Genomic DNA, 23,221 nt, shown 5'->3' on the forward strand with positions numbered 1-23,221 from the left:
CCATGCTAGTGTCGGTTATGTGTTTACACTTACCTTAGCTACTTATTATAGATGTCGCATCGATAAACCTTTTCACTTTTTATTCATTTAAAAATATGCATATCGTCAAAATATTTAAAAATGTAAAAGAATTAAAAGAAACGAAAGAAATTGTTTCTAATATAAGGTCACGTTGAATTAAATAACAATTCTTTATTTCAATTTAATATTTCCTTTCTAAACGGATATTTTAAATTGAGCTAAGGACCAATTTATAGAAGTAGAAATTATTGTTATTATAGAATCCATTATTAAAAGCGCAAAACTATGTAAATTCAAATTAATGAAAAGTTTTAGGGTAGTTCTAAGCTTATTTTTATTTTCAAATGTAGAACAAAACCTTTTTAAAATTTCTATATATTTCATGCTTCACCATAAACATACATATGCCTATGTGCTAGAATGCAGTTGGCATTCACGTTGGACCATAGTTTGTGTCCAGAGTATATACTTGAATCGTCTCGTGTTTCTTTTTTAAAATTTTCCATATTTCTTCTTGATTATTTTGTCATAAGATAGAAAAGAAAAAAGTAAGGAATATTCATGAGCCCATTTAATTGTAGATATATTTGATAGTTCACGATTATATATAGATAGTTTAATCTACTCATCAAAAAATCAGTGTGGAACACGCAAATAAAGGGAAATAAAATCTACAATCGTGTGTACACAGATACGTAGATATCTACGTTATTCGGACGCATTACAATCAATTAAAGTTTTCGACAGGAAAATTTTTTAAATGATTACTCTGTGAGAAGAATGGCTGGAGTATTTGACATAGAATTACACGACGGGGACTCCATAAGTCAAGACGAGTCGGACGATGATATCGTCGAAAATAGAGAAGTTTGTTTCTTGTCAAATTTCATAGATTTTAGATCGCTGTATCAAATCTGACATGTGTTTTCTTTTTTCTAGGATGAATACAATCATACTACAAATGTAAATACGATATTAGAGTAAGTAATCAAATGTTTGAAAATATATGATATCGAATTTATCGCTAAATCGTACCTTCTAAACAATAATAAAAGTGCTGAATTGTGTGTTCAATTTCAATACAAACGTTCTTCTTGCTTTTCTTCTTAGAAAATAAAAAAAAAATTGAATCTTTTATAGATCTGATAATTTAGAAAGAGTACAGTTATCGGAACAGAATGTTAATGCAGGCCAAGAAAAAACTGGTCCACAAGATTTTGAACTATGTAAAATTCTTGGAGAAGGTGGATATGGAAAAGTCTTTCAAGTTAAAAAAGTGACTGGAAAAGACAAAGGCAGTATTTTTGCTATGAAGGTAAATATTTTTATATTTGTACATGCGTGTAAAAAGCTTTATAGTTCTTTATTTATGTAGGTACTACGGAAAGCATCTATCATACGAAATCAAAAAGACACAGCTCATACAAAGGCAGAAAGAAATATTTTGGAAGCAGTAAAAGTAAGTAGATTTCATTGTGAATTTTAATATGATATTTATTCACTTCATTCTTTTTCCAGCATCCATTTATCGTTAATTTAATGTACGCATTTCAAACTGGTGGTAAATTATATCTAATTTTGGAATATCTTTGTGGAGGAGAACTCTTCACATACTTAGATAGAGAAGGCATTTTCTTAGAAGATACAGCTTGGTAAATTAGTTAGTTTCTGAAGTAATTGTAGATGATAATAATATACATGTATTTTATTCTACTTGTATGTAAAATTTATATACTTATTAATATCTTCAGATTATATGTGTCAGTATGCTTTTTGTACTTATAACTTGTCTTTTGTACTTATAGTTTTTATTTGTCTGAGATTATACTCGCATTGCAACATCTCCATAATCAGGGTATTATATACAGGTACAATATCCTTAATCATTAATATTATTAAAAAATCATTATATACATGTACATCTAACTGTATTAATTATCTTCACAGAGATTTAAAACCAGAAAATATTTTATTAGATGGCGAAGGTCATGTTAAATTAACAGATTTTGGTCTTTGTAAAGAACATATAGAAGAAGGTACAGTAACGCATACATTTTGCGGAACCATAGAGTATATGTAAGTAAAAAATTTTCGTTGCATTAATTCTGAATCCTATTGTCAGTATTAAAATGTAGGGAGAAAACTATTTGGCTGATCGGATTTCTGGACAGGAATTCGAAAACGCTGATCTTTCGCTTGTCAGGCGGGTATTTATCCTGTTACGACCGTTCGCGAAGAGACGCGGTCGCTAGGAAAACGCGTCAGCGAGAGGCGTAAATTCTCGCTACGATTCGGTTAATCGATGCCGCGAAATAGTCGTTCCCCTGTTTCGGTTAAGATAACAGAGGTGGTTCAATGAATGTAACACTGTATAGTAAGTTATAAATCACCGTTTATTTTAACAATTTGTAAAGCAGATAGTTACGCTGGGGCGTATGTATAAGACAAGTGAGTGACTGATCTACGGGTGTATTCCCGGTCAAAGGATGTTGACTGTTCGAAGGATGGAAAATCAGTGTTCTTCGGAAACGATGCTGTGGCGGAGGAAAGCTAAGGATGGATGTGTCTAGTGCACAGGGCCATCGGATTTGTTGGTGACAATTTTGGCTAAGAGAGTGAGGGAAATAGTCTTCGTTGTTAATCGGTTAAACGAAGGGTCTTAACTGCCCTCGAGAGAAAGTGGTTAGTGGGAGGAAAGTATCTTAGCCGCCCTCGAGAGAAAGTGGTTAGTGGGAGGAAAGTTGTATCATACGTGAGAAAAACTAACTTTCCCTTGTCAAGCAGTAGTAGACAATAGTCTTTAGAAATGCTTCAGAAAACAGATGTTTGTTGGGTCTGAAGGACCTTAGCTAGCAAATTACTGGGATTTATGACGGGTCCTTAAGAATATTGAGGGTACGCAGCGAGGATGAGTGGACATCTGGTTCCCGTCTGGCCCGCGGTGGGTGACCTGGTCTAGGTAGAGTGTCGCCTGACGTAACATATCCAATTAAGCTATTTAAGCCACCTGTGAATATTTTCTACCAAATTTTTAAATCTCAAACGGCTGCTGCCTATAGCTTGAAACTTAAACATTTGGGAGAAAATATTCTGCAATGGTCTGGGTAGTTCAATTGGGTAAATACCAGTCCTACAGGCGGAAGATCCGAGTTCGAATTTTCAATCCAGTAGTAAATTGACCGGCCGAATATTTTTCTTCCTACAAATGTCTGTCATCTAGAAAAATAATTTAAAATAAATTATAAGCTATAATGATTTAATTCAAAATGTATCTATTACAATTATTATTATCATTAATATGATTAGGGCACCAGAAATTCTAACGAGAAGCGGACATGGAAAAGCAGTGGATTGGTGGAGTTTAGGTGCTTTAATGTTTGACATGCTTACCGGAATGGTACGTAGATAATAAATAACAAAATATCGTATGGTACGTAAATAATAAATAACAAAATATCGTAAAAGAATATGAAAATTCAATCAAATTACGTAACTACATACATTTTAATCCCTACAGCCACCATTTACAGGAGATGACAGAAGAAAAACAATTGAGAAGATTTTACGCGGAAAGTTATGTCTACCATTGTACCTAACACCCGATGCAAAAGACTTGATACGAAAGTTATTGAAGGTATGTCTTTAACACTTCTTTACAAGATAATGGTAATTTGTTTATTTACTTAATTGTTTGTATTATGCGTAGTAAAAGTTAATATATATGTCGGAGATGAAAGGACATCGGAGCTTTCCCTTTGGAACTTCGGGAAAATCCCTTAACACCGCCTTAACACCGTAATCTAGATTCAATAACGAATCCGCAGTCGACGAGATGATAGATGAACGTGCTCACAAAATCTAAGCCGGACTCTTTCTTAAAACATGGAATATCCACCGAAAGTACAGACACTAAGTAACTCGCTAATACGACCTCACGAGAGAATGATTTTCCGTTGCGATGATGCTGCAGAAGAAAACTATGATGGGGTGTATCTAAGGGCACGAGATCATCGGATGCGTGGAAACATTCCTACGGTTTCTGTCCCGCGGCACGCCATACGCAGTCCCTATTCTTCGGATATGATGGTTACCAGATGCCGACGCATCTCCACAGTACATGTTCAGCTAGCCTGAGGGCCGTTATAAACATTAAGATCTGGTTACCTAAAGTCCTTGAAACAGACAAACAATCTTTGTCCCAACTACGGGAAGATAGGGGAGATCTATTTTTGAACGAACGACGCTTCCCGCTAGCAATCTTCCCTCAAGGACGGCTGGCATCCTTTTCTAGCCATCAACGTGGAAATTGACCAATTAACAGCAACGTCAATTTCCCTCACTTTCTGAACGAAGGCATCCCATCATAGTTTTCCTCTGCAGCATCATCGCGACGGAGGGTCATTCTCTCGTGAGATCGTTTTTAGCGAGTTACTTAACGTCTTTACGCTTAGTGGATATCCCACGTTTTAACAAAGAGTTAGTTTAGTTATACTTCCACCGTAGCCAAGCAAGTCGAGTACGATTTGGGCTTCGGAAAAAAGCGCATCCTGTTATCCCGTTGACCGCGGATTCATTATTGAACCTAAGATCATTGTCATTAGCTTCTCGAGTATCTAATTACCACGATTATTTGTAAAATTCCGTAATAATCGTATTTGCACTAGTCAATGTCTTCTCTATTGCATAACGACAATGTGTAATCCAAATGAAGATTGGTTTCACGCCCCTAACCCTAATTCTAATGTAAACCCGATATATATTTTGCATTCGACCAATTGTAGAGACAAGTGTCACAGAGACTAGGATCTGGGCCTGATGATGCTGAGCAGATTATGAATCATAACTTCTTCAAACATATTAAGTGGCAAGATGTGATTTCACGTAAATTAGAACCTCCTTTCAAGCCTTCATTAGTGAGTATCCTTGATTACAATAAAACGTGTTGCAATAATAAATGCGAGCAAATGTGTATTTAAATGTTTGCAGAAAAGTGCCGATGATACATCGCAATTCGATGAACAATTCACGGCAACTGTACCAGTTGATTCACCGGTAGAAAGTACTTTAAGTGAATCCGCTAATATGATCTTTCAGGTAAGTTTCGAGATATATTGTAAATATATCGTATTTGAAGTAATCATTAAAAAATTATAAAACTATGCACATTCAATGATATGGTTATAGGGCTTTACATACGTAGCACCCAGTGTCTTGGAGGAGATGTGTGCACAACCAAGAGTTGTGAATGCTAGAAGCCCACGTAAAGGTCTATTAAATACAGAATTTAGCGGAAGTCTTCACAGTTTGTCATCGAGATCACCCGATGCCCATCTCCATACAGCGTCTCATTTTCATCAACATAGGTATTTTAAAATTTGATATTTCATTCACCATCTTAAAAAACAAAAATATCTTATATGTAAATTCAACGGTAATTATGTATTACTCATTTGAAATATGCACTTCTATGCTTGAAAAGTTACTTTTTAATTTCTAGGCATCACGTTGTAGGTTCAAATAATATGGAAGATACCGAAATGGCGGATATAGGTCCGCTTTTTAATTTCTAAGCATTGCATAATAAATTTTAATGATGTAGAAGATATTGAATTAACAGTGGAATCGTTTATAACGAGATACATATAAATAATCGAAGAAAACGTTGGATCTTCCATTTTAGATTCAGCAAAATCTTTGTAAAAATTATGTCCTACATTGTTTGTCTTTTATTCTGACAGTTGAACTATTATGTTTAATTATCGAATTTAATGCAATTTGTTTACATATATATATATATATTTAAAGATGAATAAGTCTAAATGTCGAAGAAGTTACGCTTATAGGGCAGTGCAATTCGCGTACAAATCGTATGTAGGCCTGCAATTGCTCTCTAATGTGACTGATCATTGTTTTCAGTGCAAAGAAGGAATATTATATGCGTTTTCCTTATGTAAATATGTCCAGTTTCCTGATAATAAGTACATTCTGTTTAAACAAAATGCTATATCATTGAAAAACCTGAAAGATATTTTTTATGACATATCTTACTGTTGCAACGACTAATTCAAGTTTTTAAAACGTTCCATTCATCGACAAGTACGAGTTTATCGTTAGTATATAAAAATTAAGTTAGTATATAAAAATAAATTTGTTTAGCTTGCATATATTTAGAGGTCTGCCATAAAAAGAATAAAATGAATTTACCGCCTCTTTGGAATGCATTGCTCATGCGAATATGTAAATCGTGCAACTTTTTCATTGCTTTGTTGTTCAATAAACTAATTGTAAGTTCAAAAAAGTTATTTACATAAATATACATTCCGAAGTAATTCACAAATTTCTTAGACGATAAACATCGTATTAAATTTATATAGATCATGTTGATTGAGACTAGTATATTGGATACAGCTAAACTTGAAAGTCTTGTTCTGCCATTAGAATAAAATTAATTTCTTAGGACCAGAGAAAGAGGGAGAGCATGCAAATAAAATAAAGAAAGGAAAAGGAAGAAGAATAACAGTATAAAAATAAAAATTGTATTGATCTTTGTTAAAGTAGAATCGGAGAAGGATTATAAATATATATATTTTCCTCTGTCGAATAGTTGTAATCGTCGCAAGTGGTAGCGTTTTGTAAGAGGAAAAAATTAGAATATCTCATGGTCGTATATGATATCCCATTTTAGGATTCAAACTTCAAAAATATATTTTGCAGTAATGATTAGTGGAAATAGAATTAATCGAGATATTTTATACGACCTTTGATTAAAATTTGAAAAAAATGTTTTATTGTTTCTTCCAACTTATATTTGATGAATTATTTAAGCATATGTATATTTCACTCAAGAATAAATTTATCACTAGTCTTTATACGTCATTCGCTAATTACATGTACATACATAACTTTGAATACATCCGTCGATAGACAACAATAAATCATTGTTTTTATTCAATAGCCAATCCGATTCTACTTTTTACATATAATCGTTGTGAAAATGACAATTATGCAAAAAATTTTAACTGCCCAAGTGTTCACAGCTACCGGCTGGATAGTATTAAATTTTCCATAGAAAGACTTATACGCGCTCATCTGCGCATGCGTGTGTAGTAATAAGTATGTAAAATTCTTGTTAATAGTTAATTATGTTATAAAAGTAAAATGTTGAGAGTGAGAAATTAACATCCTGTAAGATAAATATATGAAGGTATGAAAATGCTTTCTCACTTTTTTCTTTAAAATATAATGCATTAATGAATTTACTTCTACATATATCTTTTCATGACAAACTTATAACAAGAAGAAGTGACCAAAGCATTTTCAAATATACATGCCTAAATATCCAATAGTATCATTCAATTTAATTTAGTGACTATTTCGCTGTTTTGGTATCTGTAATTAGGACATATCAAAAAGCTTGACACTTAATTTCGTATAAACATTTATCTATTATATAGTACTATCTTAAATTGACATAGGCTATATTTTAAAACTAAATCATTCTCGTGTATATAATATTACAATAGAAATCCTGTTTATGTATTTATTAAGCAGTTACATTCTCTTGAAAACAAAAGTCCTATTAATACTTAATGATATTAATGTTACATATTCATAATAAAATACCAATTATAGCCATCTACGGATGAAATAATAACAAGTCTAAAATAACATTTGTGTAAAAAATTTCTTTAAACAGTCTTGTTCCATCTGAAATATATATTTATGAAACTATTATTTCTATTGTTCACTTAAAATTTATTAATTAATTACATACATTGTGCTTTTTATTCCATCTATATGAATATACAAGGTGAGTCAGATTAAACTATTACACCTGAAATATTTTTGTGTATATGTATAACATAAATTCTCAACTTTCACACTGAGAATTATACTTTTGATCGTGAAGCATATGAAAAGGAATGCAATTAATATCTTCTGGAATGACATAGAATATGTAACTCACTATGCATATATCGTACTTCTTGTACTCTACACAACTTATGTGAATACCAGATACAGCGTGCACCTTTACACCACACGTGTATTTTTGATATCGAAAACACAATTAATTTTAAAATCGTTTAGTTCTCTTTTTGTTTTGATTTTCATTGATTTTGTCTTCATTAGACTCTATGAACTTTCTTTTCTTGTAGATATAACAATCTTCATTTTTACTTTCCTTCACATCTTTTCCATGATATTTCTTGTATTTAGGTTTCCTTTCATGCTTAAATTCACTTCTTCTCTTCTGATTACCTGTTCTATCTTTCTCTTTTTTCCGATGACGATTCATAGAGCCACCATTTGAAATATAACCTGCTTTTTCCTTTTTCTTTCTTTCTTTTGCTTGTTTCTTCTTAACCTTTTTTGATATGTAATCATTTAAAGTTTTATCAATGGTATTCACAGAGCTACTATCACTACTTATAATGCTAGTACTCGAACTACTAGTACTACTATCACTATAGCTATCACTGCTGCTGCTGCTACTACTGTCAGTTTCTGATTCGCTATTATTTCTTTTGCGTTTATTTCGTTTCTCTTTCAATTTCTTCTTTTCCGCTTTCTTGGTTTTTTTCTCAAGTTGTTGTAATTTCCTACAATCATAAACATTATTGATTTAAGCATGTATGATCTCAAATTAACATTATTTTGAAATAAACTCAAGTTCTTGTCAAAATACAGATGCAAGAAATACATACAATAATAACTTCTTTTTTTCTTTTTTAGACAAGGTTTTCAAGAATGTAATTTCAGATTGCTCTTCATCATCTGATACCATAAGATGTTCATGCTCAGGGACTCGTAAATGTTGTTGAGCACTAAGAGCAGATCTACAAATAAAATTCAATATTTAGTTTTAAAATAGGGAGCTATTTATTTAACAGTTAAAACAATGGAAAAAGGAAGAGATCTTTCTAAATCCGTGCTCACTTTTTAAGTGCTAATCCATCTTCTCTCATTTGTTGCACTAACGTTAAAGCATCTGGAGCAGATGTACTTGGTGAATTATTTGCCATTACTACGCTCATTGCTTGACTGTACAGAGGACACTCTTTATCTGTGATCAAAATATGTATTGTTTAATATGGATAAATATGTGTATGTGTGTATATATATATTTTGATATCATATTTATTATACAAACCTGTATTTATGTGTCCCCATTTATGACACTTGATACAACGAACATTTCGTACTTGAATACCAAATGGTTGATCTCTTATTTCGCTGTCTCCTTTACAATAACTTTCTCTTGGTGCATTGTACTTGCGTTGCCACTCAAATTTATACTCTGGCTCATTATCTTCTTTCTCTCTTTCTTTTTTTGCTCCAGGTGGTGGTTCATACATAAAATTTACGCTAAGCTTATCCTTGCTTTCTTTACTCAACAAAGCTCTATAAAACACATAATAAAATAAATAAAAAGTTATAGATAAAAATATATCAAAGAAATTTGCTGAATGAATATAATTTTGGTCACTTGTTATTGTGAAGATCCTGTTCCTTTTCATATTGAACACGTAATTCTTCTTGCTTTTTCTTATAAGCCTCTGCTTGTTGTTCAGCCATCCATACCTTAAAAAAAGGATCGTAAATTTAATCATAGTACGAACCATAAATAGGCTAAAAAAATATCAGTAGTTGAACCGTACTCGTTTCAAGTTGTCTCGGGATGCTGGATGGAAAAATTTTTTGCACATGTAATTATTAAATCCCTTTCCCATTTTGTATTGTTAAATAAACGTATGTCAACGTTTAACAAATAATAATGTAGATGGACGTGTATTTAACGTTTACAATGAGTAACGAAGTATATGCGTAACCGCGACTTATCCTTTAACACGATAAAATAGCATGTATATATGTATAACTTTTACTTATAGCTACAGGAACCTGTCAAGGAAGGTTAGTGCAATTGATTGAGAACATCGCAATTCTATTCTATATCAAGTATTTCCTTCTTGTAAATAAATTGTTTTTTGTGTAAAAAAACATTTTAATAGATTGGAAAAAAGTGTCGTTTTTATTAATCGATATTAGTCAATTAGTGTCATAAATATTACAGATTCCCACTGTATCATGTATTGTTGCGAGTGCAACTAAATACGTTTTAAAGGTTATAAGGTTATTTCAGTTCAATATAAAAGTTGGAAACAAATTGCTTTCCTACTGATAAATATTAAGACGGATTAGATAAGAAAAACATTACGTGAAGTTAAGAGTTTTCTTTTGATTCGGTTAATAGTATAATTTCAAATGCAATGAAAATAAACGAGAAAAATATGGTAGCTTTTGCAACTTCAGCAACACCAGTAGATCGTGAAGGTTGGTTGAACAAACGTGGTGAATTGAATCGTGGTTATCAAAGAAGATGGTTCGTTCTCAAAGGAAATATATTATTTTATTTCGACCGACGCGGTGACAAGGAACCTGTGGGCATGATAGTTCTTGAAGGTTGTACCATTGAATTAGCAGAAGACGAAGAACAATTTGGTTTTCAGATCGTATTTCATGGTCCAAACAATAGAAATTATGCTCTTGCAGCAGAATCTCAGGTAAAAGTATTTCTTGATAAATTTGATTTTTATAATAGAAATTATTGTCTCTATAATAATGGTCAGTAGAGAACGAATCTATACTGTGGGGAATTTTTAGGAATCTATGGAGCAGTGGATGAAAGCTTTAGCATGTGCAAGCTATGATTACATGAAATTAATGGTAGCAGAATTACAAAGACAACTGGATGCAGCAGAAGAAGAAACAACAATGGTGATGGCTCCTGCTCAGTCTCCAAAAGCTCCTCCAAGACAACGACATAATCCTTTCAATAGATCCGAGTTGCATCATCGCTCGCAGAGCGTTAGATCTGCTCCAGGAAGAACGGAAAATGTTCCAAGAACGAGGATAACGTTTCGCGAATTGCATAATATGTATGGTAGAAGAATTTTGGCAGACTTGAATGAATGGAGGCATACGAGAAAAACTGTAGAAGCTCCTTTAATTAGTTTTTAACGATGTATTATATACAGATTGTAAATATTTAATCGGAAATAAGGTGATGTGTAGCTGGCGAAAGAAATATAACGAAATTGCAAAATCAATTATCATATATGTATTATTTACACATTATAATTTTGCTACGATTCAGTATTGAGAAAGATGGAATTCTACATACGCGCTACCTTGGATATTCCTGCAATCGATCGATCAACTATATTACTCGATGTTTTAATTTAAGACTTGGCTATATTTCTTCCATCGATAATACGAGTATTAAGTATCATTGGAATGTACTGTACCATTTATTTTTATAACAACGAAATATTTACAATCAAAATGTAACAAAATACTTTCGATCATTAATAGAACATTACAAATTTTTGCGATCGTAAACAATAGAAGGTGACCGTACATTACAGTCGTGCATCATTCTCAATGTAAGTTAAATTACATATGGAATTCATTCAGATACCAACGTTTCATTGTGAAATTTCAAACAAATCAAAATAATTAAAATGTATAATTGGAACAATAATTTCGGAGCAGTAAAAACAATATCAATTAAAGAAAAGCAACTATTTACGAAGATTAACGTTTTAATCTCGGCGCATTCACGGTACTTTAACTACTTAAGAATAATTTTATCGAAATTGTACAAGGAATTGCAAGTAAAACAGAATGCCGTTACCATTACTCGAATTTGAGTGATGAACGTACATGAAAATGTTCAATATCAGTTAATAGTTGAACAAATAATAAACCATATAGAGTTGTGTAAGTGGTTAAAAAACCGTACAAATATCGCTTGGCTTTAATAAAAATACTTAGCAATGCACTAACAACTTTCTTATTAAATATTCCATTAGAATAAATATTGCAATCCTATGTATATTTGTATAAATGAACATTTCATCGAGTTACAAATCTAAAATGTTACTTAAATTTGAAAACACTTTTCTTCCTCACATCACCCGGTAAATGTCTGGCACCCAATAAAAGTCGAGCTTTATCTTCTTCTTGCGGAGCGGATTCTTCCTGTGGACCTCTTGGTTTTATTTGTAATTTCTGCTTAATAGCTTGACTTAATATTACACGTCTAGAATCGCTTTTCATAGCCAAAAGAAGGTCGAGCCATGTCCAAGTAACATTATGATATTCCAACGTAGGTATTACCAGAGCAAAATCCCGAACATCTTCCAAATTTTTCTCTTTATTTCCCTATTGGTGGATTGCGTGTGTATGCGTGTGCGCGTGGAAAAACATGTGATTTATTAATGTTAGTTTGGTAACTCGTAATTTGTTTGAGAGCAATATGAAACAGAAATATGATGGTTTCGTGAAAATTGATTGTAAATACCTTATAAGAGACACGAACGGGTACTTCAGGTATTTTAATATATATAAATAGTTTATTTTTATCTGCTCGTTCTTTCATTTTTTCCACGTCATCCCTTCTTTCGATTGGCACATAAAAGGAGGAATCTCGTTGCGGTGCAGGTGGCTCTTCTATTCCTTCCGGATCTCTCTCAGGAAAACAGAATTTGAGCATCGTATTGAAAAACTTTTTCGTTAATCCTAACAGTAAAACGATTGATCTCAATTAGCATTGGAAGACAAATGAAAATGTTAGGATAGAGAAGAAAGTAGAAAGGTGTAGGAGGAGAGAGAGGAGAAGGAGGAGAAGTAGGATATACGACAATATGCAAATTACCTACCTATCGTTAGTGGAACAACATTGATTTCGAAATGTTCTTTGACGGATATTCCAGCAACCGGTGCTTTTTCTCTACAGAAAACACGAAGAGCTCGTTGCCTATCAACAGGCATATTACTTTGCAGTTCAGTGGGTGTCAACACCTCCGTGTAGATTTGATTCGGCAATAAATTTGTCATTCTAACATATCCTAATTCAAGGAGATGTTCAACCGAATCGTCGGTTTTGCTAGTTTTGGTGTATAAGAAATTAGTTAATATAAGATCGGCGATTCCTAATTGACCATCTGCATCCGTTAATCTCCACTGAGCGTGTTTGAAGCAAATTTCTGCTACTCTAGCAACTGCTGCCGGTTTATCTTTCAACGTGGTAGAAGCTGTGGTTGGGGCGGTTGTTTCCTTATAACAGCTTAACATTACATCGAGTTCTTCCGCTTTTGCTCCGAGCTGTTCCTTACATTCGAAAACTCTAGCTTCTAGCCGTTCCATTTCTGCTAATAACTCAGGGCTAGATTCCTCCGCAAGAGCTTTTTGAACCAAATACGTTTCACGCTCCAATCTCCTTAATTTTGCCACTAAACCACGCACAGTATTTTGTAGTTGTTGAATCGGCCGTTTTTGATCTTCAACCGAGTGTAATTGCAATTGAAATCGCATTCTCTGCAAACGTTCAGACGCTTCTTTTCTCCTCGGTTCTACGTAAAGAAGCAAGTTGTTAACGATATCTAAAATCATAGCGTACTGCAACGAATTCGTGCAAACATCCAAATCGTGATGCATCAATGTAAACGCGTCAGCTGCTGAAAGATCTTTCCTTTCCCATGGGCTAACTTCTTCTCTTGGCGGTGGTGGAACTTGATCGATAGAGCCAACGTCTAAAGCTTGTCCATAACCAACGTAGAAGAATTCGCATTTACATCTCGAGACGATACGTTGTAATTGGTGTTGAGGGCCACCGCCACCGCCAACCGTTTGACTTACCACACCACCGACGCTCTGTCCTGAACCAACCAGCGCCGGCACATCTGGTAAACCAGCTATCACAGTTGAATCTTTCTCCTAATTTAATAGGTCAAGAAACTTTAGTTAACGTCAATTTCAAACAATTTTGCTTGTACAATTTACCTTCTAATTATTTTCAACTTACTTGTATATTGTCTAATGTCAACCACATTATATTATCGTCGATATTTTCGTCAATGTTGGCACTGACAGTCGCATAATACTGCATACATTCTAACGATCCGACCCAGGTTGTCTTTGATACTAAAGTTCTTTCTTTCCACACAGGTTGATGAACTCTTTGCAATATTTCCGCTTTAGCCGCGGACAAGATCACGTAGCCTCGCGTTTCGATACCTTTCAATAATACCTGACTATTCACTAAGGCAACTGCAAAATACAAAGCAATACAATTTTTTCTTTTCTTTTTCTTCTTCTTTTTCAGTTATATACTGAAGTTGAATAAAATTAGATAATTGTAAAATGCACACACATACTTAGCCAATTTTTGTGAAGGACATCATCTTGATGACAAGCTGCTAGTCCACGTAATTGTTGACCTCTCGTTTGTACCGATAAATCGTCACTGAACGCAACCGGTTTGTTTGCAGCTTCGGCTATTAATCTCTGCAACATACCGACAGCTTCACCTTGTTGCGGTTTCGTGGCGGATGACGCATTTACTTGTGTCGCCACGTTTTGCACCTCGACTGATCTTGTTCGATTTTTGTGCGGTGTCGATGAACTTTCTCTGTGAAAGCCTTTCAGGGCTGCGGTAGACAGATTTTTCTTTAGCTGCTGAGTTTTTATGAAAGAATCAAAAAGTGCAAACGCTACGTCTCTATTCGTCTTTGTCCAAGCTCCTTTTAAATCGTGTACGACAAGTCTATGCGTGGGAGTATCCCCTCCGGTGACTCCGGTTACCATTGCCTCTCTGCCGTAACTGACCCGAGCTACGCTTAAACAGTAACACTTTTCTACCGGTTGTCGGAGCGATGCACTCTCCTTGTCTTCGTGAAGCGCGCTTTTCAACCAAATTTCCGCATCACTAAGTTCGCAATTCATATACACGACCGACCATTCGGCTCTCGGTCGATGTATTAGTCCGTCATCGATCGGATGCAAAGACAAATTGTGTTCGCAACTACAAACTACTCTGCCACCAGTTACTTCGAAACCGCGTTGCATAGCGAATGACATCCAATAACTAACATGGAATTGATGGAAAGCCAGTGTCAACCGAACTTTCCTGTAATGCCTGCTCAACTGTTTCTTCCTAGGTCTGATATTCTTGAAAAGTGGCCCTTTTCTCGTTGGTCTTGTTGCGCCGGAGAGAATGAGTTTTAGATTTTCGAACCATCTGAGGGTGCTGCCGTAGAGTAAGGCGGTTGGTGCACTTGCTAACGCTGGAGATCCGGTTGGCTTCGTTTCCAGAGAAAGGCTGACATTCAAGTTTTGAGATCGAAACGCTCTGAACGAGTCGTGCTCTTGATTGCTCGAATATTCCGGTAATCTGTCCGGAGCGCAAGGTATCGCAGCATGATGGTCTCTAGGATCACCTAAGCAAACCCACGCTAACTTTATGCTCAAACGTACATTTGGTAAATGAAGTAATCTGCAATCATCGTATTTACTGGCCGTACGGACATAAACATCCAAATCTCCTTTTACGATAATTCTTCCCTGCGTCCAATCGAGTTCCAATCCTGTCCATGTAAGTTCCATCTCCTCCGTGGTATTGTACGGATCCAATGAACCATGTAGCAAAACTGTCAACTGCTTCACGCAAAGTGTTAATCTTCCGTGGAGAGCCAATCGCATTTTGTCCCAAAATGGTAATGGAGGGCTCGGATCTCGTGACGGATGGATGATTTTCTCGAAACTGAGATTGCATTGCGCTATGACCGGTTCCCAACAAGGCCCAAACGCATATCTGAACTTGTCGATATCCCAGTTCAGATCGTGATAATACTTCAAAGATGTCATGCCTCTTTCCACGACAATATCCTCCCAAGGAGTACCGATTTCGATTCTCACAGTTCGCCTGGCTCGTGGCGGTGCTAAAGCTTCTGCACCAGCTAGTCTACCCCAAACGCTTAAACTCTCAACCAACAGTAACGGTTGCGGAAAATCCCGCAATTGTAATTTCCATTCGGCGCACTTTAAACTGATTCCCCTTACCCATAAGGTACTGAATTCCAGACCATCTTCTGGCCAGGGAGTTTCCGCATCCATTTCTCGAAGAGCCCTCGTTGCATTTTCCGTACCATCGATCGATGGGTCGACTAAAGCCAATATCTCGATATCCGACATAGACCAAGCAAACAGACGCGTTCTAGCTGGGCCGGCGCGCTGCATTTGTTTCCACCGTTGTACATATATCTCCGCATTTTTTTTATTTAAACTAGCGTACAGTTCCTCAACTTTACCTTGAGGAAGTAACAAATGCGCTCGACAGAGTTCTTGCACTTTAGTATCAAGCATTGCTTGCCTTTTTAAGCTCTCTTTATATTCGTCCTCCAATAATTCGTAATTATCTCGTAAACGTACTTCAAACGGATCATCGCTTACTTCGAATATCCATTCTTTAATCTATAACATGTGAAATACTTTGCTTATATTTATTATAAAGAACAACTACTTCCATGTAAATCTACGTCTACTATATAAACGTACTTTTATAATTAAATCGCACGGTAAACGCTTTTCTTTTCTCTGACTCGATGACGATGACGATGAAGAAGAGAACGATGACGACGATGACGACGACGACGACGACGACGATGACGACGACGACGACGATGAATGAATTTCTTTTAACCATTTTTTTATACTGAATAATTCATTCTGAATCGCGTCAGTAAATTGATGTTCGTAAGGAAAGCAAGCTTTTATTGATTCGATGTTGAGCATCCAAGTTTCGTTCCAGTCCAAAACAAAACCTTCGTTACTTTGTCGTTCTAGTCGCACCTCTTCGCTGCTCAATACTCTGATTAATTCGAATCCTTCGATCATAATTATATCAGACATATCTAAAGTTACACGCATATAATTAAGTCTCCATTCTCCTTGCGTCCAACGTAACTGGTCCGATGAAAGCTCTAAAAAGTGTTTCGGAGAAATATCTATAGATAAACTGACCCCACCAGTAGCCAATATATCTATTAATCGTTTGTGCTGTTTATCAGTGTCTTCATCTGTAGAAAGAAGATTTAATAAAGTAAAAATGTAGTAGTAGAAAGATATAAAGAAGACAAATACAATAAAAGAAATGTAGGGTAAAAAAATAAAACGAATAAATGGATAAGGTATAGATTAACCTTGAGTGGTGTATGTCGATGAGTCTCCACTTATAATAGATCTAAAATCTGCAGACTCCAACCAAAGTTGTAAGAGGCGAAGATGTAAATTCGGACTCCATGCTAGACTGGTACCATCTAAACTAATATTTATCGCTTCAGATGTAATTGCACTTTTGCACTTCCTTATAGCTAAAAATGGATGTGCCAATGCTTGTGCGTGCTGACAGACAATTGGTTCATTTTTATTCAATGTGATCGCGCTAACACCCTCTGTTACGACCACTAATCGTTTTGCATTGTGCTCTAAATTTGCAGTATCCAAACGCATCATGACAGAGACTAAACAATCAATCGAGACATTGGTCTTGAACATCCTGATTAAAATTCTTAAATAGAATAGATCAATATATATGTAGTATTTTATATATATATATGTATATACATACGATTGTTTTCTGCGATAAAGAATAAATTACAATTTGTAATTTTGAGATTTAATTGAACAACGCTATCCGATTTTTTCGTATTTTTCATTGTTTCGGCTCTTCTATTGTACATTTGGCAACATCTGTCAAATAGCTAGTTTTTAGTAAATCAATTAGAATATTTATTTTTTATTTTTCTCGCATATCTTACTTGTATGCCTCTTTAAGAAATCTAGCTAGTTCCAGACTCCATTCAGTTACAAGAGCATCAACGGCAATCCCTATGGCATTGGTACGGGTCGTAGCTAATAATACTCCGATAGACAAAGGCGTTCCCCATCGATGAGATGTTTCCGAAATAATGGTATTGGAACCGTTTAAGGTACAATACAAAGATTCCACTACTAACTCTGTGTTCCAACTATCTATTATGTCTACGAAATTAAACGATCATTAAATAATTACTAGTAATTTACTATAATTACTATTAAGTTTAGTATGTATTAAGTATCTTAATATAGAGGAACAAGTAAAACGTATCAATTACAAGCCACATTACACATACCTGTAAGTGTATTTAGCGAAAATTTCATATGTGCTACACCACACGAAGCTTCGTGAACATCCAATAATTTGATGCATAACGACGAATCATAAAGTTCAGTATTTACTCTAATATCTAACCATGGTAATTTATTTTTTAATGTTATACTATCGACAGGTCTTGAAACTTCATTATCGGTATTACACAATATCGACTCCCAGTCTTTATGATCATAAATAATAGAAAGATTACTGATCTGTGTAGCAATTTGTAAAATGTCTTGCTCCATCTATGTGTATAAGTAATAATCATATTACATGATAATATAAATCTGTTACAATACAATGTGAAACAGTGACAATCTGTAGATGCAAGTCCTGTAGTACCTTTGAATTTACTATTAATGATCGTAATGTCAAAACAGGGAGTTTACTACGAATTGATAATCCATCCAAATTTAAGGTAAAATTTAATAGCAGGTCAGATGGTTGGAATTTCGTGCTAATTTGCAAACCCTTCATTGTACCTTCCAAACCAAGTACTACGCCATCTTCTCTACCCGTAATTATGGAAGAATTACCCACTTTCAGGATAAAATCCTGAAAATATATTTAATTATGTTTATCTTTTTTAAATCTTTAATAATTCGCGCTTTTGTCTTTGAATTTGGATAGATCGGTGGTAGATAGTAATGAATTCACCTTTGGTATAACTGGTGCTAACCGAGCTAAGAGATTAGTAGAAGGATCGACACGTGTATCTGAATACGAAGATGCAGCATTAGTTAACGAACTTCTGTCTTTGAAGAATGTAATGAGACCTGCTCCTCCAGAACCCTCTGTCTGCGTTATTCCGATGTACAATTTCTATAAATTATATCCTGCTTGATTCCAATCTAATCCCATTGCAAAGGACAGTTGTTCAGGATCATCCATTAAGTGTGCTAAACACAAATAGCTATCGTTCAAAGCATTGAGCTACATCGTTAAATCACAACATAGTATCTCATTACTTCCTAGCCTTTGCAATTTGCGTGTTAGGACAAATAAGCTTGTGTGACATATACAAATCCTATAGACAGTCTCTTCATACCTCTACCGAAAGTTCCCCTTGCGCTTTCAGAGTTGCTTCGGCAGTTCCAGCAAAGGATATCTGTGAAAGGCAAGCGTCTGATGCATGACGCAACAATTTCATGGCACCACCTATGATAGCAGCAGATGCAAGAAGAGTACGAGCTCCATGAACAACGCTACCATCTAAAGTCAGACTCTCTGCACTTCCATTAGCTAACCAGCCATTACCCAAAATCAGAAGACTTAAATTTTCTATGTGAACAGCCATAAACTAAAACATTTCAAAACAGTTCTCAAGTTAGCGTGTAATCTTAGTTGAAATCATTTCATTAGCATAGTACGATAAACTTGACAGAAATAAGTTATCGTATTCATTAGTATATAGATTTAGTGTGATATACATACTTGTACAAAAGTTATAATTATTGGTGGAATTTTTTTATTTTGAAAATCCATTGGCTTCCTTGGTTTTCTTATTATCTGTACAGGTTTTATTGGAACATCTTTATTAATTCTGACATCCTTCATAATCACAGCTAAAAGTTTTGCGACATCACTGCTAAAAAGACTGCTTCTTATACTGATCTCTTCCACTTGCTAAAATTATAAGAAATTAAACACCATATATATATAATTTGATTTTGTTAAAATTTAATAGATCGACTCTCTAAAGCTTTGGAAGATGAGAACACAATGGCAATGTAAATCTTTCTATCTTTTTCTAGAGAAACTTACCAATGTAAAACCATTTTTCGAAATATTTACGTCCCGTAATATAAAATAAGGTAATGAAATGTGACCAACACGTAGATAAATTTTGTATCGTCTCTTTACTAACCATGCCAAGAACCTTGGTATCACCCTGATAGATAAATAAAGTAACATTACTAGTCAATAAAATGTACTAAAATATTATAAATATTATAGTATAATATATATAATCATTATGTATCTTACCAAGTGAAACTACAATAGAGAATGAAACAAGTCATACACAAGGCGACTAAACCAGTCATTTTTACAAATTACATACTGCAGGAAGAATGCGAATGTAATTTTTTGGTAGCACTAACGCAAAAATTATTGTTAAAACAATTAAATAACAATACCAATTTCAGATCGAATACGCTTTAAAATTTTCTGATCACCAGCTGATCAAACTGCTACATACCCATACCCTATACTTGCTTATACGTATTTACATACGTTTTTACTATACTTGGTTCGTTCACAACATATCGATATATCGATGTTTTCGATAATGTGTTTGAAAACTAGCATAACTTGGTATTCGAAACACTTGGCATCATTCAAGGTGGTACATCGAAACAAATCACAAAATTATTATTAGAATATTGTCAAGTGACGAACTTATTTACATATACGGTTATTGTGCAACAAGGAGAAAGTATACTTTGCTCTACGAGTACCTTTACATCGTGCGTTAATATTGACAAAACTTGACGACTAACCTCACAGCTGGGAATTAAGAGTAAGGTTAGTCCATACATATGTATATTTTATTTTGACAATAGCGTAGTTCGTTGTTTAATTAACAAATATATAACAGTACGTGATCGAATATCGAAACAATAAAAGCTCAAGAATTCAAGTAGAGAATCTAATGTACAACGTACAAAAAAAGAAAACATGTAGTACGGGCTAGGGAAAATTCTAATTTCGTTATATGACACAAGCTGCGTGCATGCGCGCGGATGTGTATGTCAATCAAAATCGGGAAAGTTTTAATTCAATAGTTGTACGATTTTATATCTATGTTAATATGTAGATATATCATTAAAAGGGAAGACATATGTAGAAGTTGAGATTACCACCCACGTTGGAAGAATCAGGATAATAATGATAATAACAACGATAATAATAATAACGATATAATAACGATAATAAAGTCGTGAAAGGGTTAACATTTGTAACGATATCATATTTTATTACAGAAAATTATAGAATATTGTATAACAGAAAATATAAACTTGTGAAAAAGTCATAAACATATCAAATTTTATTTGTCCCGTAAAAGTGACGCACACAGATCGTAGTGACATTAAATCATTCTATACCAAATGAAATGCGTAACAACGGAAATTTCACATCAAGTGTCATGTAACGCAAGCCACTTTTTTTTAAAATACTTTACATGTATCTTTTTATACAACCATATAGTGATTGGTGTGGAGAATCGTATCATCTGCTCGCCACGCATTTTTACATACATATGTATTACCGCAGAATGAACCAATGACACTGCCTATTTATTACAATTTTAGACATTAACTTGTAAGAAACTATGACTATGAGAGACGATATACGGCTGGAAGAAAACACTAAATTGAACAAGCTCCTCGAGACTGCTTTTATAGCGAAAATGAACGTGTTATCTTGCTGTTTCAAAATTTGTCAACTTTGAAGCTTTGAAATATGCGAGTCTGTACACGAATAAATACAGCGAATGCAGTACATGATATAAAAAAGAGAAAAGAGATATTAGAAAGGACGCTGGCGTTTGAAAGGCAGAAGTGGCTGGCAAAAAATATGCGAATACGTTGTTGGTATCTATACGTGAATACGCATGTCGCATTTCTAGAACAAGAATCGGAAACATTTAAATTATCGGAAAGAGGTAATTGTATTTTACGACGATATCCATGAAAAATCTAAGACGTACGTTTTGGCTGGTTTACACAGGTTTGTTAGGTTGCTATGCGAATATCGATTCAAACCGCGCGTTCCATCGAAAGAGGCATAAACCGAGTTTTACCGAGAATTCTCGAGAAGAGTCGCACGATGCGGAATCTAGTTTCTCGACAAGTGGGCCTTGTCATGTACTGCAGGATCGTAGACGACCACGATGAATCAAAAGTAAGAAAACAGAATCAAAATTAAAGTAAGAGGCAAATTTTTTAAAATCGATAGGACAAAGGACAAGAAAGAAACAAGAACAATTCGAGAGGACATGACACGACGAGGAATCAAAGAAAAAACGGTGAGTGAAGAGTAGGAAGAGCGATGAGAAAATGGAAGATGTAAGGAGGATGAGAAAAATTAAAGCTGGAAGGAAGACGTTATCTTTATCGTCGTCGTCGACGAGGACGAGGACAAGGACGAGGACGACGACGACGACGACAACGACGATGACGAAAACGACGAATACGACGACGAAGAGAGAAAAGTGACAGATTCGAGGATAATTTAGCAGCGGATGCAAGTATTTACAAACGATCTCGTTACGTTATGCGAAACGAAGGAAGTAGAATTACGAACGATATTCTATCGAAATGGTGCTCGGGGCAAAGCAATACGTTGATGAGACCGGAACGCAGAAAGTTTAGACGCGTGCATGGACTTGAGCTTCCGTTGCATCCTCAACAAGTGACCGGCTGGGTGGTGATCTTAATTATTGTGGTAAATACGTTCGCGGTACTGACGCCGCTTCTCGAACCGAATTTACGTCCGGTTTTTTCGATCGCGATAGCTGCTATCTTTTTTACGCATATTTGCTCTCATTTGGCGGTACTTTTATTGGACCCGGCGGACCCACGCGTCAGATCTCAGCCAACGAACAAGGTTTTACCGGAATTCGACCGAGAGAAACACTCGCACGTGATCGAGGACGGTAGATGTCATCTTTGCAACATAAACACCGAAAGCAAGAGGACGAAACATTGTTCGATTTGCAACAAATGCATCGTTCGATTCGATCATCACTGCAAATGGCTCAACAATTGCATCGGAGCTAGAAACTATCGCGCTTTTCTAGTTTGTTTGATTTCCGCTATTCTAGCAAGCCTGTTCGTTACTGGTCTTTCCGTCATCGAATTGTCCTCCTCTTTATTCTTCGATCGACTCTCAAATCTGACAATGGAGAATAACACAACCGATCCCGTCATTCCCTTTATTGTTCCTGCCTCGGACACCACTCTTATAATTGCCATTTCCGCCATTGGAATTCTCTCGGCGATCGTAGCAATACTTTTACTTCATTTATGCTTTTTTCACGGTTACATCGCCTGTCTCGGATTAACCACCTACGAATACGTACGAAAAAAAAGGGAGAAGAATTCTGTCGCTGCCGCCGTCGCGATCGCTGCAGCCGCCACTGCTGCCGCGGCTGCGGCC

The 23,221-nt window shown here is 35.1% G+C and overlaps 5 protein-coding genes across 20 annotated transcripts in view; 3 read left to right on the top strand and 2 right to left on the bottom strand.

Moving 5' to 3' along the window:
- Positions 1 to 441: 441 nt before the first annotated feature.
- LOC100749622 (ribosomal protein S6 kinase beta-1) lies at positions 442 to 7,419 on the top strand. Its single transcript, XM_003484587.4, has 13 exons — positions 442 to 888; positions 961 to 1,001; positions 1,162 to 1,336; positions 1,397 to 1,480; positions 1,540 to 1,673; positions 1,827 to 1,889; positions 1,969 to 2,097; positions 3,328 to 3,418; positions 3,539 to 3,655; positions 4,803 to 4,934; positions 5,008 to 5,115; positions 5,206 to 5,384; positions 5,519 to 7,419. The coding sequence occupies exons 1-13, from the start codon at positions 802 to 804 to the stop codon at positions 5,589 to 5,591; spliced, it is 1,413 nt and encodes a 470-aa protein (XP_003484635.1). The 5' UTR covers positions 442 to 801; the 3' UTR covers positions 5,592 to 7,419.
- A 512-nt stretch (positions 7,420 to 7,931) lies between these two features.
- Positions 7,932 to 9,973, bottom strand: LOC100748315 (corepressor interacting with RBPJ 1). Its single transcript, XM_012381482.3, has 6 exons — positions 9,681 to 9,973; positions 9,509 to 9,603; positions 9,173 to 9,423; positions 8,959 to 9,085; positions 8,727 to 8,858; positions 7,932 to 8,621 (listed from the first exon to the last, which is right to left on the bottom strand). Exons 1-6 carry the CDS (start codon positions 9,750 to 9,752, stop codon positions 8,096 to 8,098), a joined length of 1,203 nt encoding a protein of 400 aa, XP_012236905.1. The 5' UTR covers positions 9,753 to 9,973; the 3' UTR covers positions 7,932 to 8,095.
- A 122-nt stretch (positions 9,974 to 10,095) lies between these two features.
- LOC100749980 (sesquipedalian-1) lies at positions 10,096 to 12,446 on the top strand. The gene is made up of 2 exons (XM_003484590.4): positions 10,096 to 10,583; positions 10,684 to 12,446. Exons 1-2 carry the CDS (start codon positions 10,290 to 10,292, stop codon positions 11,038 to 11,040), a joined length of 651 nt encoding a protein of 216 aa, XP_003484638.1. The 5' UTR covers positions 10,096 to 10,289; the 3' UTR covers positions 11,041 to 12,446.
- LOC100749862 (protein KIAA0100) lies at positions 11,312 to 20,345 on the bottom strand. 2 transcript variants are annotated; one of them, XM_012381344.3, is made up of 17 exons: positions 20,197 to 20,327; positions 20,045 to 20,119; positions 19,823 to 19,949; positions 19,493 to 19,684; positions 19,107 to 19,358; positions 18,716 to 18,880; positions 18,401 to 18,613; positions 18,036 to 18,303; positions 17,682 to 17,904; positions 17,492 to 17,613; positions 17,064 to 17,384; positions 16,420 to 16,940; positions 14,241 to 16,335; positions 13,889 to 14,133; positions 12,744 to 13,800; positions 12,386 to 12,603; positions 11,962 to 12,246 (listed from the first exon to the last, which is right to left on the bottom strand). In XM_012381344.3, exons 2-17 carry the CDS (start codon positions 20,101 to 20,103, stop codon positions 11,962 to 11,964), a joined length of 6,363 nt encoding a protein of 2,120 aa, XP_012236767.1. In that variant the 5' UTR covers positions 20,104 to 20,119; positions 20,197 to 20,327. The 2 variants fall into 2 exon arrangements, with proteins under 2 accessions (XP_012236762.1, XP_012236767.1); XM_012381339.3 differs by having other exon boundaries at positions 11,312 to 12,246; positions 20,045 to 20,345.
- Positions 20,346 to 20,377: 32 nt separating this feature from the next.
- Positions 20,378 to 23,221, top strand: part of LOC100750100 (tRNA-dihydrouridine(16/17) synthase [NAD(P)(+)]-like) — a 7,529-nt gene continuing 4,685 nt past the window's right edge. For 6 of the 15 annotated variants that reach the window (XR_004461077.1, XM_033319055.1, XM_012381379.3 and 3 more), the window contains exon 1: positions 20,926 to 23,217. Coding sequence is in view for 13 of the 15 variants with exons in the window: in XM_033319055.1 (XP_033174946.1) it covers positions 22,337 to 23,217 (881 nt within the window). In the remaining 2 variants the exon portion in view is untranslated. Of the gene's footprint in view, positions 20,585 to 20,925; positions 23,218 to 23,221 lie in introns of those variants that run through there. The other 9 variants (XM_033319043.1, XM_012381374.3, XM_012381416.3 and 6 more) reach the window with 9 other exon arrangements.

This window comes from Bombus impatiens, unplaced genomic scaffold, assembly GCF_000188095.3.
Source record: "Bombus impatiens unplaced genomic scaffold, BIMP_2.2 scf_0019, whole genome shotgun sequence".
NCBI classification, from domain to species: domain Eukaryota; kingdom Metazoa; phylum Arthropoda; class Insecta; order Hymenoptera; family Apidae; genus Bombus; species Bombus impatiens.